Consider the following 20,268-nt stretch of genomic DNA (forward strand, 5'->3'; position numbering starts at 1 on the left):
TACAGTTTGCTGATGATTTGGTAGTCTATTGTTCTAGTAATAATATAACTACCCTAAATCTTAAGTTAAACGAAGCTTTAGTTAAATTAAATTCTTATTTTAATTATCTTGCATTGGACATTAGCTTTGAAAAGTCTAAAGTCATAGTTTTTAATAAAGTAGGGTCTGAAAGAATTAAAATAAACTATAATAATATATCTCTTCTTATCACAAATGAAGTTAAATTTTTAGGTGTTATATTCATGAATAACTTATCATGGAACAAATATGTAGACCACATAGTTGATAGAGCTCTTAAGGCTCTTAATATTTTAAAGTCTCTTGCAAAAACATATTGGGGTTCTGATCCAAAAATCCTTCTTACCCTATATAAATCTCTTGTACGCAGTCATTTTGAATATGGATTTCTATGTTTTTCTGCTAATGACAAGTTGGTTAACAAATTAAATATTATTCAAAATCACAGCCTGAGACTTATCACTGGCGCCATGAAAACAACCCCAATTAATTCGTTACAGGTCGAGTGCAACATTTCCCCTTTACACCTTAGATTTAAATATTTGAAATACTGTTTTTTGCTAAAACTGTTTTCCATTAGTAATCATCCTCTAATTAAAAAGCTTAATTACTTACATAGTAAATATCCTGTAAATGCTCCATTAACTTCTAATAACCCATTTATTCTCTTCGAATATTCATTCATGTTAAATCTAAATAACCAACACAAAATACACAGTTCTAGCAATTGGATGTGTTACGAAAAGGAGTTTGACTGTCTTATTAATCAAATCGATATTATTATTGACCATAAGCTAAAAGAGCGCCAGGAAGTTTACAACCTCATAGCACAATACTCTGATAAGTTCAAACAAGTTTACACAGATGGATCAAAAAATGATATAAATGTTTCCATGGCCTATTATGTACCTCATCTGAAGTTTGGCCAAGGCGTCAGATTGAAAAAGGAGATATCAATATTTACAGCTGAAGCTCTAGCAATTACTGCTGCCCTAGAATTCATTAAAAAACAAACTAATCAATATTGGCTGATCATTACTGACAGTATGAGCGTTCTAAAGGCTTTAGATAATTATCAATTCAGTGCTAATACAAACTTCATCATTTTAGAAATAAGACATCTCCTTTATCAACTATCCAGAAGAAACTACAACATCAAATTATTGTGGACACCTTCACATATAGGAGTAAGGGGAAATGAACATGTGGACTTTCTGGCACGTTCAATTGTTGACAGTGACAGCGGCAGCCCTGTTGATGAGAATGTTGCCGTACCATACACTGATCTATTAGTTGCTATTAAATCAAAAATCCTATCTGATTGGCGTGATCTTTGGCGACAAACCTTGTTAAGAAAAGGATCTTGGTATGCTCAGATAAATCAAGATATTGGAAAAAGTCCTTGGTTTACTAAATCGCATCAACATAGAAGCAGAAAATATTATACAATACTATGCCGCTTGAGATTTGGACATTGCAGATTTAATGCACATTTGAATCGTATGCGTATCATCTCATCGCCCGTTTGCCCACATTGCACCAACAACTCTACACAGTCTTTAGATCACATATTTTTTGAATGCTCCGCTTTTAATCTGGAACGCCTCTTATTTATAGCCAACTTGTTATCAACTTCTGGACCAAAAAATGTCCCGCGCAATACACAAGATTTATTGACTAATTTGGATAACTATACTAGTATATTTGAATTTATTTGCAATACTATCAATGATATTTGAAACAGGATCAGGACCTTCATTCATCGGATGTGAAATTTTATTTTGATATTTCAGGCTTCGGCCTATTACAGACTTGGTTTCGACCTCGCCTATCACTTATAGACAAAGAAGAGTAGACGAAAATATGAAATTTCAGACTTGGTTTCGGCCTTACTCTACCAGTCATCGAATCAGAAGAACAATAAAGTTACTTCAGACTTGGCTCCGGCCTTTTGATATATCAGAACGAAACTTACAAATTCAGACTAGGCTGTATGGATTATAGTCCTTTGCCTTTCCCTATTGGGGATAAATTTTAAAACAACAACAACCTGTCAAGTCAATTGTTTGATTTCTGCGGTGCCAAGCGGTTTAAAATTTTGTTTGTAATTTTATAACTAACTTTATTTAAACAATAAAACAAGTGTAAAGCCTTTCAAAAATGGCTGTAAGTATTTTAAAAACAATAATATTAATACTCGTTGGTATTTCAATCAGTTTTAATATAGTGAAAATGTAAAAACGTGAAACTAACCTAAAATGTATCATGTGTTATCTTTATTTTGTTAGTTTTTAGTATATTAAGCTATAAAATTTGATTTTTTGTATAATGAAATGTTGTTTCAGTCGTTAGCAGCGGCGCAAGTTCAGGAGGTCCGTTCGATAACTCGTATTGAGCGTATTGGCGCCCATTCACACATTCGCGGTCTGGGATTAGACGATGCCTTGGAACCACGAGCTATATCTCAGGGCATGGTGGGCCAGAAGATGGCGAGGAAGGCCGCCGGGGTGATCTTACAGATGATTCGAGAAGGTAATGACCAAACTGTTGCCATGGATACGAGTCTTTGTTATATTTTGTTTATAGATTGTTTAAAACTTACTTTATTAGTTATTAATTAAATGCCATCGCATTATTTAAATGCCGTGCCTCGGAGGGCGTGTAAAGCTGGTCATAGTAATATTACTTAATGTATCGAAATTATCCGCCAATGAAGTGGAGCTTTGTGTGGATTAAGTTCACATCCTTCTCCTATATGTCCGGCAGTGAGATGTGAATCAATCGATTTAACAAATACATTCTTTTTATAGGTAAAATAGCAGGCAGAGCGGTATTACTCGCCGGTCAGCCAGGAACGGGGAAGACAGCCATCGCTATGGGTCTAGCACAGGCCTTGGGACCAGACACACCATTTACTAGCATGGCTGGTGAGTATACTGTAGCAGAATAGTGTTTAAGTCAACATTGATACTCGACTATAGTTTACTTCTTAAAAATAATAATAACTCTACTGTTCACCAAGAAATAAGTAACATTAGCAGTAAATAAACATATGTACAAAGGGCGGCCTTTTTGCTAAAAAGCAATCTGTTCCCAGCAACAAGACAGGAAGGCAAAATTTAAATGTTCTATTGAAGTAATTGATTATAAAAAAAGTGTGTACACACACACACACACACACACAAATAGTAATTTAATAGTAAAATAGTAAAAAAAGTGTGTGTGTCAGCTCCGACGCTCGACTTGAGCTTACTTCTTCAGATTGACTGTCTAGATAGACACAAAAAAAGCTCACTAGTCTAAGAAAAAGATTAATACCAGATCAAATAGTTAATAAACAAATCAAATAACACCATGATATAGATGGGTTATTAGAAAATGTCTTCGTCTATAAGAATCCAACAGGTTTCCGATAGATGGCTTTACGATAAACGTAGCTAGGTCATTCGTTCAGTAAATTTTACTCGTCATATTTTTTAATACAGAGGGCCAAATATATATATTATTTTTATTTATTTTTTTTAATTATCGTTTATAAAAATAGTAATACACGAAATATTAAAAATGTGAAATTAAAAATTAAAAATATGAAAAGCAATTCTTAAGGAGTTAACTCCAATTATAAGGATACACTACAATAACTTTTTTTTAAACGAGCTTTTGTTAAAAATGTACCTAAAAAGAAGTTTTCGTTTCAAAATTGATATTTTCATCATACAACGTGATAACATAATACATCCAATTAATATTATAAATGTGAAAGTTTGTGAGGATGTATGTATGTCTGTTACTCTTTCACGCAAAAACTACCAGACCGATTTTAATGAAACTTAGCACGTAGATAGCTTGAGATCTAATATAGCACATAGGCTATTTTTATCGGGATAAATTCACACGGCGGAAATTCCCACGGGATCAGAAATTAGGCGGGTGAAACCGCGTGGCGCACCAATACTTTAATGTTTGTTGATATGTGTATTACCGTGTATGTCAAAATAGTTATGATTTATTTCAGGATCAGAAATATATTCTCTGGAAATGAGCAAGACTGAAGCTTTGACGCAGGCCATAAGAAAATCAATCGGGATACGAATTAAGTAAGTCGACCTTTAACTAAGTGATTTGGGAATTTATGTATTTTATATGAATAATTTTAAAATAATATTAGCATTCTTCCTTCTCTATATAAAATATAAGTGTGCGTTTCATACTCCTCTGTCCGCCCAATTTTCGTGATAAGGAGTACAAAAGTTTTGCTCCTTATATAAATTTATAAAGATAATACTAATAATTCTCACTATTCCAGGGAGGAATCTGAAATCATAGAAGGTGAGGTTGTAGAAGTAGTGGTGGAAAGAGCCGCGGGAGGTGGGGGAGCGAGGTCTGGTCGTCTGACCTTGAAGACAACAGACATGGAGACAAACTATGACATGGGAACCAAGATGATCGACTCTCTGCTTAAGGAAAAGGTATGTTTTTTTTTATAATTTTTTTGTTACAACTAGGTCGGCAAACAGGGTACGGCCTATCTGATGGTAAGCGATCGTAGCCTATATATGTCTGCAACACCAGGAGCTTTGCAAGTGCGTTGCCGACCCTATTCTGGACCCTGTCCAGGAGCTCTCTAACTCACACAGGAACACAACACAACTTGATAGCAGTATTGTTTACCTGTGATCTTCTATAAGGTTGAGGTTGGGTTGCTCCAAGTTTTGAGTAGGATATATTCTGTTGTACCCTACCCTGGCGCCGCGTTGGCGCAACGGTCACAGACATGGATTGTGCCTGTTGCGCTGGCGGTTGCGGGTTCGATCCCCGCACATGACAAATATTTGTATTGGCCATATAGGTGTTTGCCGTGGTCTGGGTGTTTGTGCAGTCCTTGTGGGTCTCCCCACCGTGCCTCGGAGAGCACGTTAAGCCGTCGGTCCCGGTTGTTATCATGTACACCTGATAACGAATGTTACTCATAGTAGAGAATACATCCACCAGTCCGCATTGGATCAGCGTGGTGGATTAAACTCTGATCCTTCTCTTACATGGGGAAAGAGGCATATGCAAAGTAGAGGGATATTACAGGCTGAAGCGAGTGCCCTACCCAAAAATATAAAATATACTTCATACAAGTAACTTTCAAATGGTGTCGTAAAAGAGGAATGGTGGAAAAGTAAACGATTTTGTAAAAAGGACCATCTGAGTTTTGATAAATCAACTTCTAAAAAGTCAATGTGTCTCTTTTTATTTTTGAAAGCTTGTAATGCATGAGTATTTAATGGATTTAGACCTTGTTCATGATCATTTTACTACTTGTCGATGTTATATGAACAAAAAACGAGAGCCTTAGACCAGACGACTGAAGTAAAACTGACGAAACGTAACTCTTTCTCTTTCTATCTCCACTAACTTATATCTCTTTCAATTCCCGTTCGCCTCGCCCGATCCCACTCTTCGTAACGCTCTCGTCACGCATTCAACAGCCTACTCCCCAAGTCAATCGTGCGTTAAGAATTTTTACTTTAATACAATTTGAGCCCTTTTTCATGTCGTTTATTTTAATTGTGTTCAGGTACAAGCCGGCGACGTTATCACAATAGACAAAGCGACCGGAAAAATCAATAAACTGGGCAGAAGTTTTGCAAGAGCGAGAGATTATGATGCTACAGGTAAGTCTGTCAAATGTATCTTCTATAATATAAATAAAGTCGCTGAATGTGTTGCTAAGCGCAAAACTCGAGAACGGCTGGACCGATTTCGCTAATTCTTTTTTTAAAATATTCCTTGAAGTACGAGGATGGTTCTTACGGAGAGAAAAATTCTAAAAAAAAAAAAAAATAATAAAATTAAAGAATCGACTGTTAGGCGATACGAAGTTCGCTGGGTCAGCTAGTTTATGTATAAAAATGGCGTGGTCACGATAACTGCCGACAAACTTATCTGATCAAATCCATTTATTTCTTATACACTGCAGTATGATTTAGAACTAAGTCTAATTCAATGTAATTTATTTATAATTAGCAATAAACTAAAATAAAATATGAGATTTTGAGGTGTACAATTTTGGATTTTTCAAACTTTTTGATTGATTTTCTGTATATATCTTATAATCTAAACAGTATGCAGTGTATGTGGTTAAATTTTGTATTTAGTAAAGCGTAGATAAGTTTAATATTGTGCTGTGTGGCTACGGCACTAAAGAATTTAGCCACCCCCTCTCTTCCCGTGGGTTTCGTAAGAGGCGACTAAGGGATAACACAGTTCCACTACCATCTTGGAACTTAAGAAGCCGACCGATGGCGGGATAACCATCCAACTGCTGGCTTTGAAATACACAGGCCGAAGACGGGCAGCAGCGTCTTTGGTGCGACAAAGCCAGTGCTGCGGTCACCAACCCGCCTGCCCAGCGTGGTGACTATGGGCAAAACACATGAGTTCACGTTATTTTGACGTAAACTTGTGGAGGCCTATGTCCAGCAGTGGACTGTATAGGCTGTAATGATGATGATGAAGTTTAATATTAGCCCCTATGAGGGTGACATATTCAGTTTATGAATAAACCCCCTATAAATAAATAAAGATTAAAAAAAAATTGTGTACTTCTGTAAATGAATATAGTACCTTTTAAAGTTAAAATTGTGGAGTATTTAGGGGGTAATTATGGAATGAATGAAATATACTTAAAAATAAAATAATAATAATATATGAATTAGACGAAAAACTAGTCAAGTAAACTACAGCCCGCCAACTACAGATAACCATCGTGTTATTATTATTTCTATTCTTCTCGAATACATTTTATCAGTAGTTAAAAGTCGCAAATGTTATATGATCCCTGCCGAACCACTTGACAGTTTAATTTCTCAATCTAAATATAAAATATCGACTTAGAAAATATTACGTAATAATCAATTTTAACCCCAATTAAAGTAAGGGTATGTAGAGATTTTCCATCCCCCTCCCTACTTATTTATTAATGGCTCCATTTTCCTATGAGAGTAATTGAATATATCACAGTATTAGTTCTTATGCAGCACGTTAGTTGTACACATAAACAATAGATGGCGTTACTAGTTACATATTGATAAATAGATATTTTCACTGTAATTCAATAAAAAAAAAACCGAATAAATTTTCTGTCTTACCCTCAGGTCAGCAAGCTCGTTTCGTACAGTGTCCAGAAGGAGAGCTGCAGAAGAGAAAAGAAGTTGTCCACACGGTCACCTTACATGAAGTAGACGTCATTAACTCGAGAACACACGGCTTTCTGGCTCTCTTCTCTGGTAATTTATAGAACTATATATACCTTGAATTAAATATTTGCTATAGTGCTGTGTGGCTACGGCAACAAAGAATATAGCCACCCCCCTCTCTTCCCGTGGGTGTCGTAAGAGGCGACTAAGGGATAACAAGGTTCCACTACCACCTTGAAACTTAAGAAGCCGACCGATGGCGGGATAACCATCTAACCGCTGGCTTTGAAACACACAGACCGAAGATGGGCAGCAGCGTCTTCGGTGCGACAAAGCCAGCCCTGCGTGGTGACTATGGGCAACACACATGAGTTCACGCATTTTTGGCGTGAACTTGTGGAAGCCTTTGTCTAGCAGTGGACTGCAATAGGCTGGAATGACGATGATGATGATGATTCAATATTTGTTGTAGAAAATTTTAAATTAACATGTATTTATTGAAATGATTTTAAACGGGATATTGACCATGTTTCTTATTTTGATTTTGCCGAGCTCGATATTTCGACATTGTCTACGAATGTCTTGTTCACCAGACCGAATTTCAAAATGGTAAATATCCCGTTTGATTTTAGTCAATATTTGTTGTATGGCTTGTAGCTGTGTCAGTTAGACACAGATGATTCGACGACGCGTCAGTGCAACGGTTCTTGAATTGATGTTTGTGGGTTCGATCCCCGCTTTATGGCATACGTTTGTATTTTCCGTACAAATGTTATGTCGACGGCTCAGCGTGCTCTCCGAGGCACAGTGGGGAGACCTACAAGGACATACATTCAAACTGGAATTAAATATTTGTAAATATTTGAAAACAGTCCGTGTTTTAGGCGACTACACGCAACACTATACCAGAGCGGTTGTTATATATTATTACTTATACTATTTTAAATTTATTATTTCAGGAGACACCGGTGAAATCAAGTCTGAGATAAGAGAACAAATCAACAGCAAGGTTGCGGAGTGGAGGGAAGAGGGCAAAGCCGAGATGATACCGGGGGTGTTGTTCATTGATGAGGTCAGTGATTTATTTATATATTGTTAGCTGACCCGGCAAACGTTGTTTTGCCATATATTTGATGAACCCCCTTAACCCCCCTCCTGTAACTTAGAGGTATCATAAATAGATGTTGGCCGATTCTCAGACCTACCCGATATGCACAAAAAATTTCATAATAATCGGTCCAGTCGTTTCATAGGAGTATTTTAACTAATATTGTGACACGAGAATTTATATACAAAATCACATATCAAGGTGATTGTTTAATATTCATCAATGATTATTATTTCAGGCTCACATGCTGGACATCGAATGCTTCTCGTTCCTAAATAGAGCGCTGGAGTCTGAAACGGCACCGGTTGTGATCATGGCTACGAACCGTGGTATCACTCGTATAAGGGGAACTAACTACAAGAGTCCCCATGGGATACCGCTGGATCTGCTCGATAGGATGATAATAGTCCCCACAACACCATACTCTCATCAGGAACTTAGAGAGATATTGAATATTAGGTAACATTTAATAAATAACGTTATTTTTCGGACGTCACTCCTAAGGCAATGATGTAGTATAAATAATTGTGCTTGCTCAGAAACGATATACATACAAACATAATATCTAATAACATGTATTTACTTGACTGTTATTTCGTCTCATACGTTGTGTTACTTGTCGATGTTATTGAAGTCGGTTTTTTTTTTTTTCGTTTGCGAGCAATCAAAGTTATTCATATATATTTTTTATACTACATATGAAAATTAGAAAGTGATAAATATATTTTGAATTAATCGTAATCGTTCTTAAAGATATAACCTGCAGTCACGTGTCGGAATTGATACAAGCACTTTTTTATCGTTAATAATTGATAGTCTATATTAGGCTACTGAAACTTTTTGGATTTCAATTTGACAATTAGTATTTTTTTATTTATTTATGTGGTTTTTATCATGCAATCGGCTGGTAGGCCATGAGCAGATGCGGTGTCGGTCCATCTTGTGTAGGGTGCAACTCCCGTCGAAGTTCAGCCCTTTAGTATGTTACAGCTAATCAGGTTGACCAGCCGTCTTCATCGTCAAACATGTCCCGTTGCTTTTTCAGACGTCGATTACTTTCCAGTATCGTCAGCTGACCCGCAAGTTGATTTGGGTGTTTCTGCAGTCGTGTTTTGTATCTACGACAAGAGAAAGCTACTTCCTCTTTGATGAGGAAGTAGCTTTTTTTTAATAAAAATCATAAACTGACGCTCGCTACTGTTATTGGTATAGTAATACATAAACAGCTAAAAGCACTGTGAAACGTCATTCTCATCGTCAGCTATTTCACACAATTTCACTCTCCATGTCTTTTCATACCACAATAAAAATGTAATATTTAACAGATGCGAAGAAGAGGACTGTCTCATGTCAGCGGACGCGTTAACAGTACTCACCCGGGTCGCAACCGAAACCTCCTTGCGGTATGCGATACAGCTCATAACCACTGCGTCACTGGTCGCTAAGAGACGGAAGGCTACTGAGGTAATAATAATAAACTGGTGGTTGCCCAGTTGTCGCGTATTCATATATAGAAACTATGGTTATCTTTTCTGACATTCAGTAAAGACAAAAATTATTAATCTCATTTGCCGGTAAGCATTGAAGATGTCAAGAAGGTTGCAGATTTATATTTATTGATTAAATAAATTAGTTCATGTTTTTTGTTTTGAATACTTCTACAATTCCATTGAATTATCGTGCGACCCAGCATTTTTATTAACTAAAGTAGAAATAAGTGTTTGCACTAAACTTAGAATATTGTTCGGTAAAGCGACTCCAAACTTGGAGATCATGTTGACAAGAGCGCAGACCAAAATCTCAATTAAATTATCGTTAGAAGTTAAATTTGGGGTCAGTTCAATCATTTGGGGATTAGGAAAAGCACAACCGTTAGGCATGGTCGATTTAGGAGAGTTGGTGAGGGAGGAATGTGCATAAACATCATAAGAGGGGCGCAAAGGGGTACTAGGACGAGGAGTTCTGAACACCGTTTTACGGTAGGATGTAGAGGGAATGGTAGGAGAGCTTTGGGATTGGTGAGTGATTTGAGGAGAAGGCTCTAGCCTAGGCGGCGTTTGAGAAGCTGCAGCATCAGTTAGCCGGGGCAGATAAGAGGCACGTGATAAAGCCTCTGTGTAACCGATACTCTCTTTGGTCATAATTAGTTTGATTTGTTTTTGCCTTTCATGCATATAAATATATTTGCAGGTGAGCATGGAAGATGTCAAGAAGGTATACTCGTTGTTCTTAGACGAGCACCGCTCCGAACAGTTCCTCAAAGAATATCAAGATGAGTTTATGTTCAACGAGGGTTCTGGGGGTGAGTTGTGTTCTCTTTATTTATTGATTCATTTTTATGTAATAACTATGGTAATACATAGGTAGGGCACAGCAGAAAATTCCTGCTCAAAATCTGGAGCAGCCCGACTGGGGTAGTACCTCGATCTTACAGACGATTACAGCTAAATAATACTACTTTCAAGCAGTATTGTGTTCCTGTAGTGAAATTAAAAAATGAAATGGGGTCGAAAGTTTGTGAGGAAGTCTGTAATTTTTTTATCTGTGTACCCTAAAATCCTTTTTGGCAACTGATCGAAAGTGTACAATTTTCAGGGATTTTATTTTACACTTATCGGCAAATCATTTTTTTATTTTGATTGATTTATTAATTCAACCCGTAATATCTTACTGCTGTGCTTAGGCCTCGTCCTTCATGTAGGAGAAGGTTCGTTCGAAGGGTGTTCGAAGCTTAATCCACCACGGTAATCCACTGCGAGTCACTGCATTTTTGGAGTAAAACTTCTTTAGAATCATGATTTGAAACTCTATGAAACAAAAAAGCGTCACGATAAAGAAACAAAGACATAAATCTATAGGAGAGAAAGAGATAGAATACATTACTGTGCTGTGTACTGTGTACTTGTGCGCGGCGCTTACGACCTTTTTCACGAGACCCTGATTATCGTCGATAGAATAAATCTCAACGACCTACCCTCCTACGAGTTTTCAGAGGTTCACTTCTGTCGTGTGTGAATTACACATACGCATGTAGACCTGACCACTGGCGTGGCGATATAGGCCGTGGCGACGCATCGCCACGCTATGTGATGGAATATATGTACTGTCGCAGTTTTGAACAAATTTTTGAATAAAAATTTTTTCATATAAAGAAAATAAATGTTTATTAAACGTTCCAAATCTGCCAGCCGTCACGTGACAGTTCACTTTTTTTTTTTTTATTTATATAAGATTATTAATAAAATTATTTTATTTCAGATGCACCACAGCTCATGGAGGTCGCTCAGTAATTTAGTAATTAAATAAAAATTGAATCTTACCAATATTCCACGAAGCTTTACTATAAGGGCAATTTTTTATTTTGTTGTCGATGTTGCAAAAAGGTTAATTTTAAAAAAAGTTTGTATTTGTGAGGATAAAATAACTAAGTTTGATGTGTTAACAAGGAAAGTACGTAAAAAGGCAAGAAAATCTACAAATCAATCAATATTTTATGAAATAACTGAATTTTCCTTTCCTTTATTGGGAGTTATTAATCCATTGAGTTACGAAATGTTAAATATTATAAACCCTATAATATAACTCAGTATGCTTAAATAAAAGGTTTTATTTTAGAAATAATAAAGTACTTTTCAATAATCATCAAAGAAAACCAAGAAAAGAAAGAAAGATAGCTGAGTATTGATATCAGTAATTCCTTTGAGTTACATTACTGATATGACCTAACTATTATAATTCGCATAGCTATTAAGTTAAAAAAGCGCAATATCAAATATTATAATTATCTATAAACCAACATCTTCTAATATTAAATAACAATCGTAAAAAAGTCGTACTAAACGTAGGTATAACACAAATTAATATTATTTACTTACTAAAGTAGAGGACAATTTCTCAGTGGAACGTAACAAAATTGTAAGGTAATGTTCACTATGGCTACCAAAATGACTATAGATTTAAAGTTATAAAAATAAAAGTCAACTTTAAAATTAACAAAAACAATTTATTCTTCTCATAAAGAAAATTGAGTAGAAAAAAATTAAACAAACAAAATTAACGTAGGTTTTGCCTCATTTTTATCAATGTTCTTAGTCTAACTAAATTCTGAAAAGTAATCAAATTATATTTAAAAAAAATCCGTTACTTACAATAACAAATAAAATCTTTTAATTTATTATGGCACAAACAATCTGACAGTTGACTTAGATCAGATGTTACCTACTTATTCTATCAGTCTTCAAATAAGAAAGTTATTTTAAGATCAACTAATACTTATTCTCTAATCCTCGAATCATTACAATTATAATTAATCAGTCTTAGGTTTTAGGCCATACCTACTCATACCTACTCGTGCCAACTCGTCTAGGCATTATAAAAAATATTTTACTCACTTTTGCACACATGTATCACAGACATAAACATCATCAACTTCTAATTTTGAACTTGTGATGCACTTTCCACAGTAAAATAGTTCACATTTAGAACATTTCGTCATGCAATTATAAAAAAGATAAATATTTTTACATTTGTTGCACGACACAGTGCGTTTAATCGTCGTTTTAAGTGCTCTTGAACTTAATAGATTTTGTTCAGTTTTACTTTTGACGATCTTCATTTTATTTGGTGTTAATAATATCCTATTCTTTAATATTTCAATTTTAACTTTTTTTAGAACAGGCTCAGCAGAGGAACATGCTACCGTTGAAACACGCTTATTTCTTGGTCTCGGAGTTTCCTCTATCATTCATCTGGATAAAAGTTTTGTCTGCAACATGGACAGTTTCAAAAGGCTTTGAGATTATAGAATTATCAAACAATAGTTGAAATTTACGGTCTGCAGTATTGTCCGTGCTAGATGTCGTAGTCGCATCGTCGTTTGGATCAAAATAGGGGAGGTTGTAAGTAGCATTTATGAGTTTTTTTTTTCTTCCTCATCCAGCATCAAGTCTATTACAATCCCATCTAAATCTTCTGGTGCGGTGTGTGCCGGGTAGTTATTATCATGAGCATATATGACGTCGTCAACATTTTGCAAATTTGTATCTATGTTCATAATATCAGAATTCACAGGAATTGGTAAGTCAGCTTGATTGATGTCCACATTTTCCTTGTTAGAAGCCAGTACATCAGGAATTCTAGGTTTTGGTAAGCAGTCTAAATTGTCAACATGAATATCAGCTGCAAATGTAATCACCTCAAAATCAGAATTACATTTCTTGGAGACTTTTGGAAAAGATTTTTCTTTCTTTTTAATGTTTAGTGAATACTTGGGACAGTTTTTTCCGTCAGTTTCAGCATCATCAGAGATATCAATAACTACAGACTCGGAATTAGCAACTTCCAGGGAAGATAATATGTTGTTAAAAGTTTTTCATAGATATTTACTAGTTTTGTCAATTTTTGGTTTATTTTTAAAGCAGTCTTATAATTCTTAATCAATTTACTTTGGTTTACTATTTTTTGGTTTCTTAGTACCTTTTTCTTCCTGAACTGGAAGCTGTTTTTTCTTTTGTTTTTGCTTACGTTTCTGATTACTCCAAATTTTTCGTTGCTTTTCCTTTTCCTTCTCCGTCAGATCTTTAACTGTTTTGCTTTTAGATTTTACATATTCAGCGTGTTTCTTTTTAATACTTTCCAATTTTTCTGGATTTAGTTTTAGTCGCTCTCGATACCTCTTCATACGTTCTGCTGGTGTCAAAGCCATTTTTGTAAAACTTTTAACATTTTTCTAAAACAAAATTATTAAGTAATATAATAATATTTTTATATAAAACACGCGGACAAAAGTCGTAATAATACTTTATGACACCTTAGTGAAAAATAATAATTTTACGTAAATGTATCGCGCCTTTACCCTTACATTGAGTTACAATTCGTTCCACTGAGTTACAAAATTTCTCAATGGAACGTAACGTTTTGGGTGAGTATACAAAACTATTACTTAAATATTCAATGTTAAACTTGCAATTAAACTTGTTTAGCGATAATTTAGGAATAAACACAATAAGAAATCAGTTGCTTTCAAGCAAGTACATAAAATCATGCAATCCACCCGAGAAAACTACGTTTTTAAATGGAACAAAATTTTTACACTGCAACACGTCTTCTCGCCCAGCCGTTAGTTTTTGTAATCTAACGCTTTGCTTTCAATATTGCGGACAAATCAGACTGTTTAAGAGTATTTCCATTTAAAAGAAAAGGATATTATTTGGTAGTTTTTGAAGAGAGGTAAGAAAATAACGTAACTCAATAGGAATTTCCATCAAGTTAGATTTTGTGCCCTAGTAATTAATTGTAATTAATTTTGTTTAATATTAAAATAAACGAACGTGTGTTATTAAAATCATTTTAAGATAAATATTCCTTTCTTTGGAGATATAATACTCCATCACATGCTTTTTTAAAAACATTCTTTAAGGTGAAACATTATGGCCAGTGTGTGGTAGGACATAGGTTTAATAACCATTTAGTAATCATAAATAAAGTAATTTTATTTAAAAAAATTGAGTAACACTAATAATTTGTATAAATTCCGAAAGCCAATAAAGTCTACTACAAAGACAAAATCAAACGTTTAAACTAAACACATTAAATGTTTAAGAAATACCCTATGAACTGGGTAGGACATGCATTAAAATCATACTGACAATGAAATAAAAAATTGCCCATAAACGAATACAATGTTTTTTTTTTTTGAAAGAGGTGATTTAAGTTAAGCTTTAACTTTAATTTTATAATAAAATATAAAAAATAAATAAAATTGTTTTATTTCTATTTTAATTGTCATTTTACAAAATATTTATTGCGTTTATTAATTAATGGGATGTCTTGGCAAACGTAGTGTGGGACGTCCTCCGCCCCCCTACGTCGTACGGACGTACCTACATGTACGTAAAAATGCCGGTGTGGGCTGGTTAAGGATTGCGGAAAGCCGGGATGTCTGGCGCGAACTTGGGGAGGCCTATGTCCAGCTGTGGACTGCATTACGCTGAACTGATGGTGATGAACTGATGATGGATTTAGTATTTAGATTCAGCTGAGAAGAACCGACAAGAAACTTACTCTTTATAATACAGTAAATTTATAAGTCCTATTATTTTGAGGTAGGGTACAGTAGCATATATTATTCTGATTAAAGTATGGAGCAGCCTGACTGGGAAAGTACCTCGATAAGTATGATCACAGATAAATAATACTGCTCCAAGCAGTGTTTTGTTCCTGTGTCCGTAAGGAGGTCCTGGACAGTTTGTCGGTAAGGTACTTGCGATGTTTCTGGTATTGCAGGCGTCTAGGCTACGGTCACTTACTACAGGTGTCTTTTTTACCGACCTAATCGTATAAAGGACCTAATCTAATATATAAAATTCTTGTGTCGCGATGTTTACGGCTTGACCGATTCTCATGAAATTTTGTGTGCATATTGGGTAGGTCTGAGAATCCAACAACATCTATTTTTCACCCACCTAAATGTTAAGGGTAGTCCACCCCTAATTTCAATTTTTTTTCAGATAATTTTTATTTTTTATTTTATTATGATTTGGCGTTGAAAAATACATGTAACCCTAAATTTTCATCCTTCTACCACCAATCCCTATTTTTAAATAGCGTTTAGCGGCAAGACAACATTTGCCGAGTCAGCTAGTTTTTCTATAACAATTTAACGAAATCTACGAAAATTGAGCGGACGAAGGAGTATGAAATTTCGCCCACTTATAGTTTATATAGAGAAGGATTGCAGAAGGCGAATATTTTTTTGTAATTTAAGCATAAAAAATACATTAAATCAATAAAAAAGACATTACACACCATTTATTTGACACACACGTGCCTAAATACTCTAGTTTATTGTTAACGTCTGTAGTTAAGTTATGGTCGAATTTCGACCAGCAGTTTAACGAAATACGTACGTAAAAATAACTTAATCCCATAAAGACGGGCAACGATAGTCTTTATGCAGTTATGCACTAAAAATTAGCATGAATGATGAAAATTTCTTATCAAAATAATTGTATTTGCTCGCAAACGAACAAAAACCGACTTTAATTACATCGACAAGTAATACAACGTAGGTAAACGAAAAAACTAGTTAAGTAAATACGCGTTATCAAAGATTACACAAAAAGTTGTTATCAAATCTCAATGAAATTTAAATGTGACCACATGATAACATCAGCCTTCGATTAAATTAAAAATCATCAAAATCGGTACACCCAGTAAAAATACAACGCAGGTCGACGAAAAAATAGTCAAGTAAAAACGCATTATTAGATACCTATAATTTGAAAAGTGGTTGTCAGATCTCAAATAAATTTAAATGGGACTAAATGACACACCACCTTTCGATTAAAAAAAATTGTCGGAATCGGTCCACCCAGTCAAAATTTCAGAAGTAACATACATTTAAAAAAATACAGTACGTAATGTACTCACTTGTTTTTAGTAGAAACTTTCTATATTCCTAAAAGGAGAACAAGGTGTTGGATTGTTTTATGAAAAAAAAAAAAATCATAATTTGTTGACGAGATACTTATAATATTTACTTATAGAAATTAATTATTTTCAATAAAAACACCTACCTGAAACAAAATTTTTGGATTTGGTTTTAAATCTACGGACCTACGAACTCTTGTCAATTAATAAAAAAATAAATATAAATTAAATTAATATCTTATAACATACACACGACACACGGTCGTCTATTCCTAAGGTAAGCAACTTAATGCTTGTTGTATTATAGGTAATAGCCAACTGCTAAAGTTATATGTTTTTTGATAAATATAGATAGAAATTATACAAATATTACACCCAGACTCAGACGGGGATCGAATTCACAACCCGCGGAGCACAATACAGGGACACTACAAACTGCACCGACGGGCTAGTCTATAATAAAAATAAATAAATTGTACAATAAAAATTTGTAAATACTTTTAAAATTACTTATAAAAATACTTACAATAAAAATTACAAATAAAATTAAATATTTTGTCTAATTTCTACCATTGCACGTCGAATTTTTTTATATGGCAGCACGATTTTTAGTATTTTTTTTTTTCCATTATCGATTAGTGGCATCCCTGAATGGATTTTTACTTATCAGTGATTTGATTGTATATAGTGAAATTTCAGTAAAAACTAAAACCTTCAACATGCTGGCCATTAGGAACCTTCTTAGAAACAACCAAGTTGTTAAAAATGTCGTACAACAGAGAAACATGAGCGGCATCGCCGTTCCAGCCAGGAATAAAGTTTCCAAGGGTGTAAGTAAAAATCATTTTTTTACTAGTATTTATTTTATTAATAAAGTTTTACTTATAAAATATATAGTTTATAGTTATTAAAACGAAGTTATAATGAATGTTAAGAAATACAACGCGGTATTTGATGTCCCCATTTTGACATTACGTAATTTTTTGGCGTAGATAGGTTATCTGCGTTTCGCCTTATAATATTAAAAAGGTATTGATAGACTGAATAAATACATAAATATCAGAAAAAGTATTACAAACTACGATTCAAATTAAATAATTAAAATTACAAAATACGATCCAAATTTTTTTTATCAAAACAACATATAGGGAAAAAAAATTTGAAAAATGTACACAAAGTTTGCCTTTCTATGATGGAAGGAATATTATAGGATGGAATAAGGAATAGTTACATCTGAAAGCAATTAAATCAATTAATCAATCAGGAAATAAAACGTTAATAATACTATACAGCTTACCAAAGCCCGTAAACTATTTTAAATATATAAATTAGTTTAATATTTTACTCTTTTAAATATGGCATGGAATCTTTTATAGGAGAGATAAATAATAAAATATTAGAGAGAGCTTTGTTTTTTTTTTATGATTCAGCTTGTAGCATACTGCTCATGGACATAGGTTTCCTTCCCCATGTAGAATGAGCTTAATCCACCACTCTGCTTCAGGTTTGGCAGATATAGGTGGCAAATGCTAGCGCGACCCTATTCGCCCCACCCAGGCAGATGACTGCTCACGTGGTGGTTTTTGGTCAGTAAAAGTCTGACATAACCTCTCCGATGCCCCCTCGCTGAGGGGTATCCATGAGGATTTTCCCCACGTAAAAAAAAGGGTTGGCAGATATATTCCCTACTATGAGCCTTTTTCTAATGGACTTAAAAAACGAAGGTTCTCACTTAGACTGCTATTATTTTTCATGTTTTACCTCATAATTTTTTAATAAGTGTTTTTTAATAATACACATATGATGACTTTTTATATAAGAAAGCTGGTGCTTGTTATGAAGTCCAATTTGTTGCAAACTGTATGTGATTGTAATGCCTTTGGGGACACAAAAATCCATACAATTTAATATCTTAATGTTTTTAAGCAATGTCTTCCAGTTATAAATAATAAGAATTGCTATACAAGCTTATTTCAGCTAATTACTATTTATTGTCAGATGTACATAAATAAGTGCTCTTTATTACTTCTAGGACATGTCCTATTGTAAAAAATGTTAGAATATGAAAAAAAAAAAAATCTGTCATCAAAAGTATTTTCAGGTAATTAAGTGAGAAATTAATCAAAATTACTAAATCATATAATTTTTCGAGTCTTTCAACAACTCAATTTCGCTCTTGGTGTAAAATAAATAGTCTGTACTGATTAGGTTACATGACTTGATTTTCTTCTCCTGTGGTCACAGTGTGATGTTGTATAGCCACAAATGTAATTATATCGTATACTTTGTCTCCATATTTAAATTACGTATCTTGGGTCTGCTTGCCATTATTAATTATGAAATCTGAAATATAATTTGTTAAAATACTTTTAACAAACTACCGGATTTACGAAACAAATTCTATCCCTAACCAAAGACATACAAAGAAAGCTAATACAACAAAATAATTAAAACAAAAAACTTATATAAAAAAGACCTATTCTAAATAAGACATACTTATTTTTGCTTGTTTAAACAGACAAATCAACTGATGTAACCGAAAGCATCTCGTGTGTTTGTTATGTTCTTAATTTTGACAATTCATTCAAATTATAATATATTTAGCAAAAACTAAGAGATGTTCTGAAATATTGTCATATCTTTTCTTTTAAATATAAAACTAGGCCGGCAAACAAGCCCACCTGATGGTAAGCGATTACCATAGCTTATAGACATCTGCAACATCAGAAGTATCGCAAGCACATTGTCAACCGTACCCCCAATGGCTCCTGTTTCTGTTCTCACCTTACTCCGCAACAGGAACAGAACACTGTTTGAAAGCAGTATTATTTAGCTGTGATCTTCTGTAAGGTCGAGGTACTACCTCAGTCGGGCTGCTCCAGACTTTGAGCAGGATTTTTCCTATATAATAATATAAATTTATATTTTCTGTATTCCAGGAGATGTTCTTCCTAGCCAGTTCCATGGCAATTGCCTGGCTAGCGATCCCCGCCTGGGTGCTGGTCAACCTCAAGCATTACCGCGACAAGAACTAAGTGTGCATAACATCAATATGTAGTGTATTATATGTTGTTTTAAGTAAAGGTTAATTTAACAAGTGTTGAATTTTATTTTATAAATGAAACAAATAATAAATAAATAAACGCCTCACACTCAACGGTCCTCTCAAGGATTTACTCCCGTAACCCAGTAAAAGAAAACAACTGTATGGCAATACAGTGGCGTTCAAATGATTGCCATGTGCGGGTATTAAACCCGCAACTGTCAGTAAAAACAGCCACAAACCAGTGCTGTGACCCTTGAGCCAACTTTTCATTTAATGTAAGATGTATTTATTAAACAAATTCAAATAGGTTATACAGATGTATGTTCTGTTACTCTTTGTCTACGGCGCTCTCCCTGTATTCCTCGCCTAATTAAAGACAAGTTAAATGTGTATAAATCGGCTTCACTAACATTTTACTTCAACAATTTTTCAAGCTCAGCTTTTTCTTTTTCAAAATACTAATATTCTAGGAATTTATT

General features: G+C 34.3%; 2 protein-coding genes across 2 annotated transcripts; both read left to right on the top strand.

Moving 5' to 3' along the window:
- Positions 1–2,178: 2,178 nt before the first annotated feature.
- Positions 2,179–15,022, top strand: LOC123666067 (ruvB-like helicase 2). The gene is made up of 10 exons (XM_045600274.1): positions 2,179–2,184; positions 2,364–2,550; positions 2,829–2,945; positions 4,034–4,115; positions 4,325–4,437; positions 8,724–8,772; positions 9,639–9,777; positions 10,504–10,615; positions 11,572–11,655; positions 14,981–15,022. Exons 1-9 carry the CDS (start codon positions 2,179–2,181, stop codon positions 11,601–11,603), a joined length of 837 nt encoding a protein of 278 aa, XP_045456230.1. The 3' UTR covers positions 11,604–11,655; positions 14,981–15,022.
- A 2,303-nt stretch (positions 15,023–17,325) lies between these two features.
- On the top strand, positions 17,326–19,841 carry LOC123666271. Its single transcript, XM_045600437.1, has 2 exons — positions 17,326–17,573; positions 19,683–19,841. Exons 1-2 carry the CDS (start codon positions 17,337–17,339, stop codon positions 19,776–19,778), a joined length of 333 nt encoding a protein of 110 aa, XP_045456393.1. The 5' UTR covers positions 17,326–17,336; the 3' UTR covers positions 19,779–19,841.
- Positions 19,842–20,268: the final 427 nt, after the last annotated feature.

The sequence above is a fragment of the Melitaea cinxia genome, chromosome 25, assembly GCF_905220565.1.
Source record: "Melitaea cinxia chromosome 25, ilMelCinx1.1, whole genome shotgun sequence".
Taxonomy (NCBI): domain Eukaryota; kingdom Metazoa; phylum Arthropoda; class Insecta; order Lepidoptera; family Nymphalidae; genus Melitaea; species Melitaea cinxia.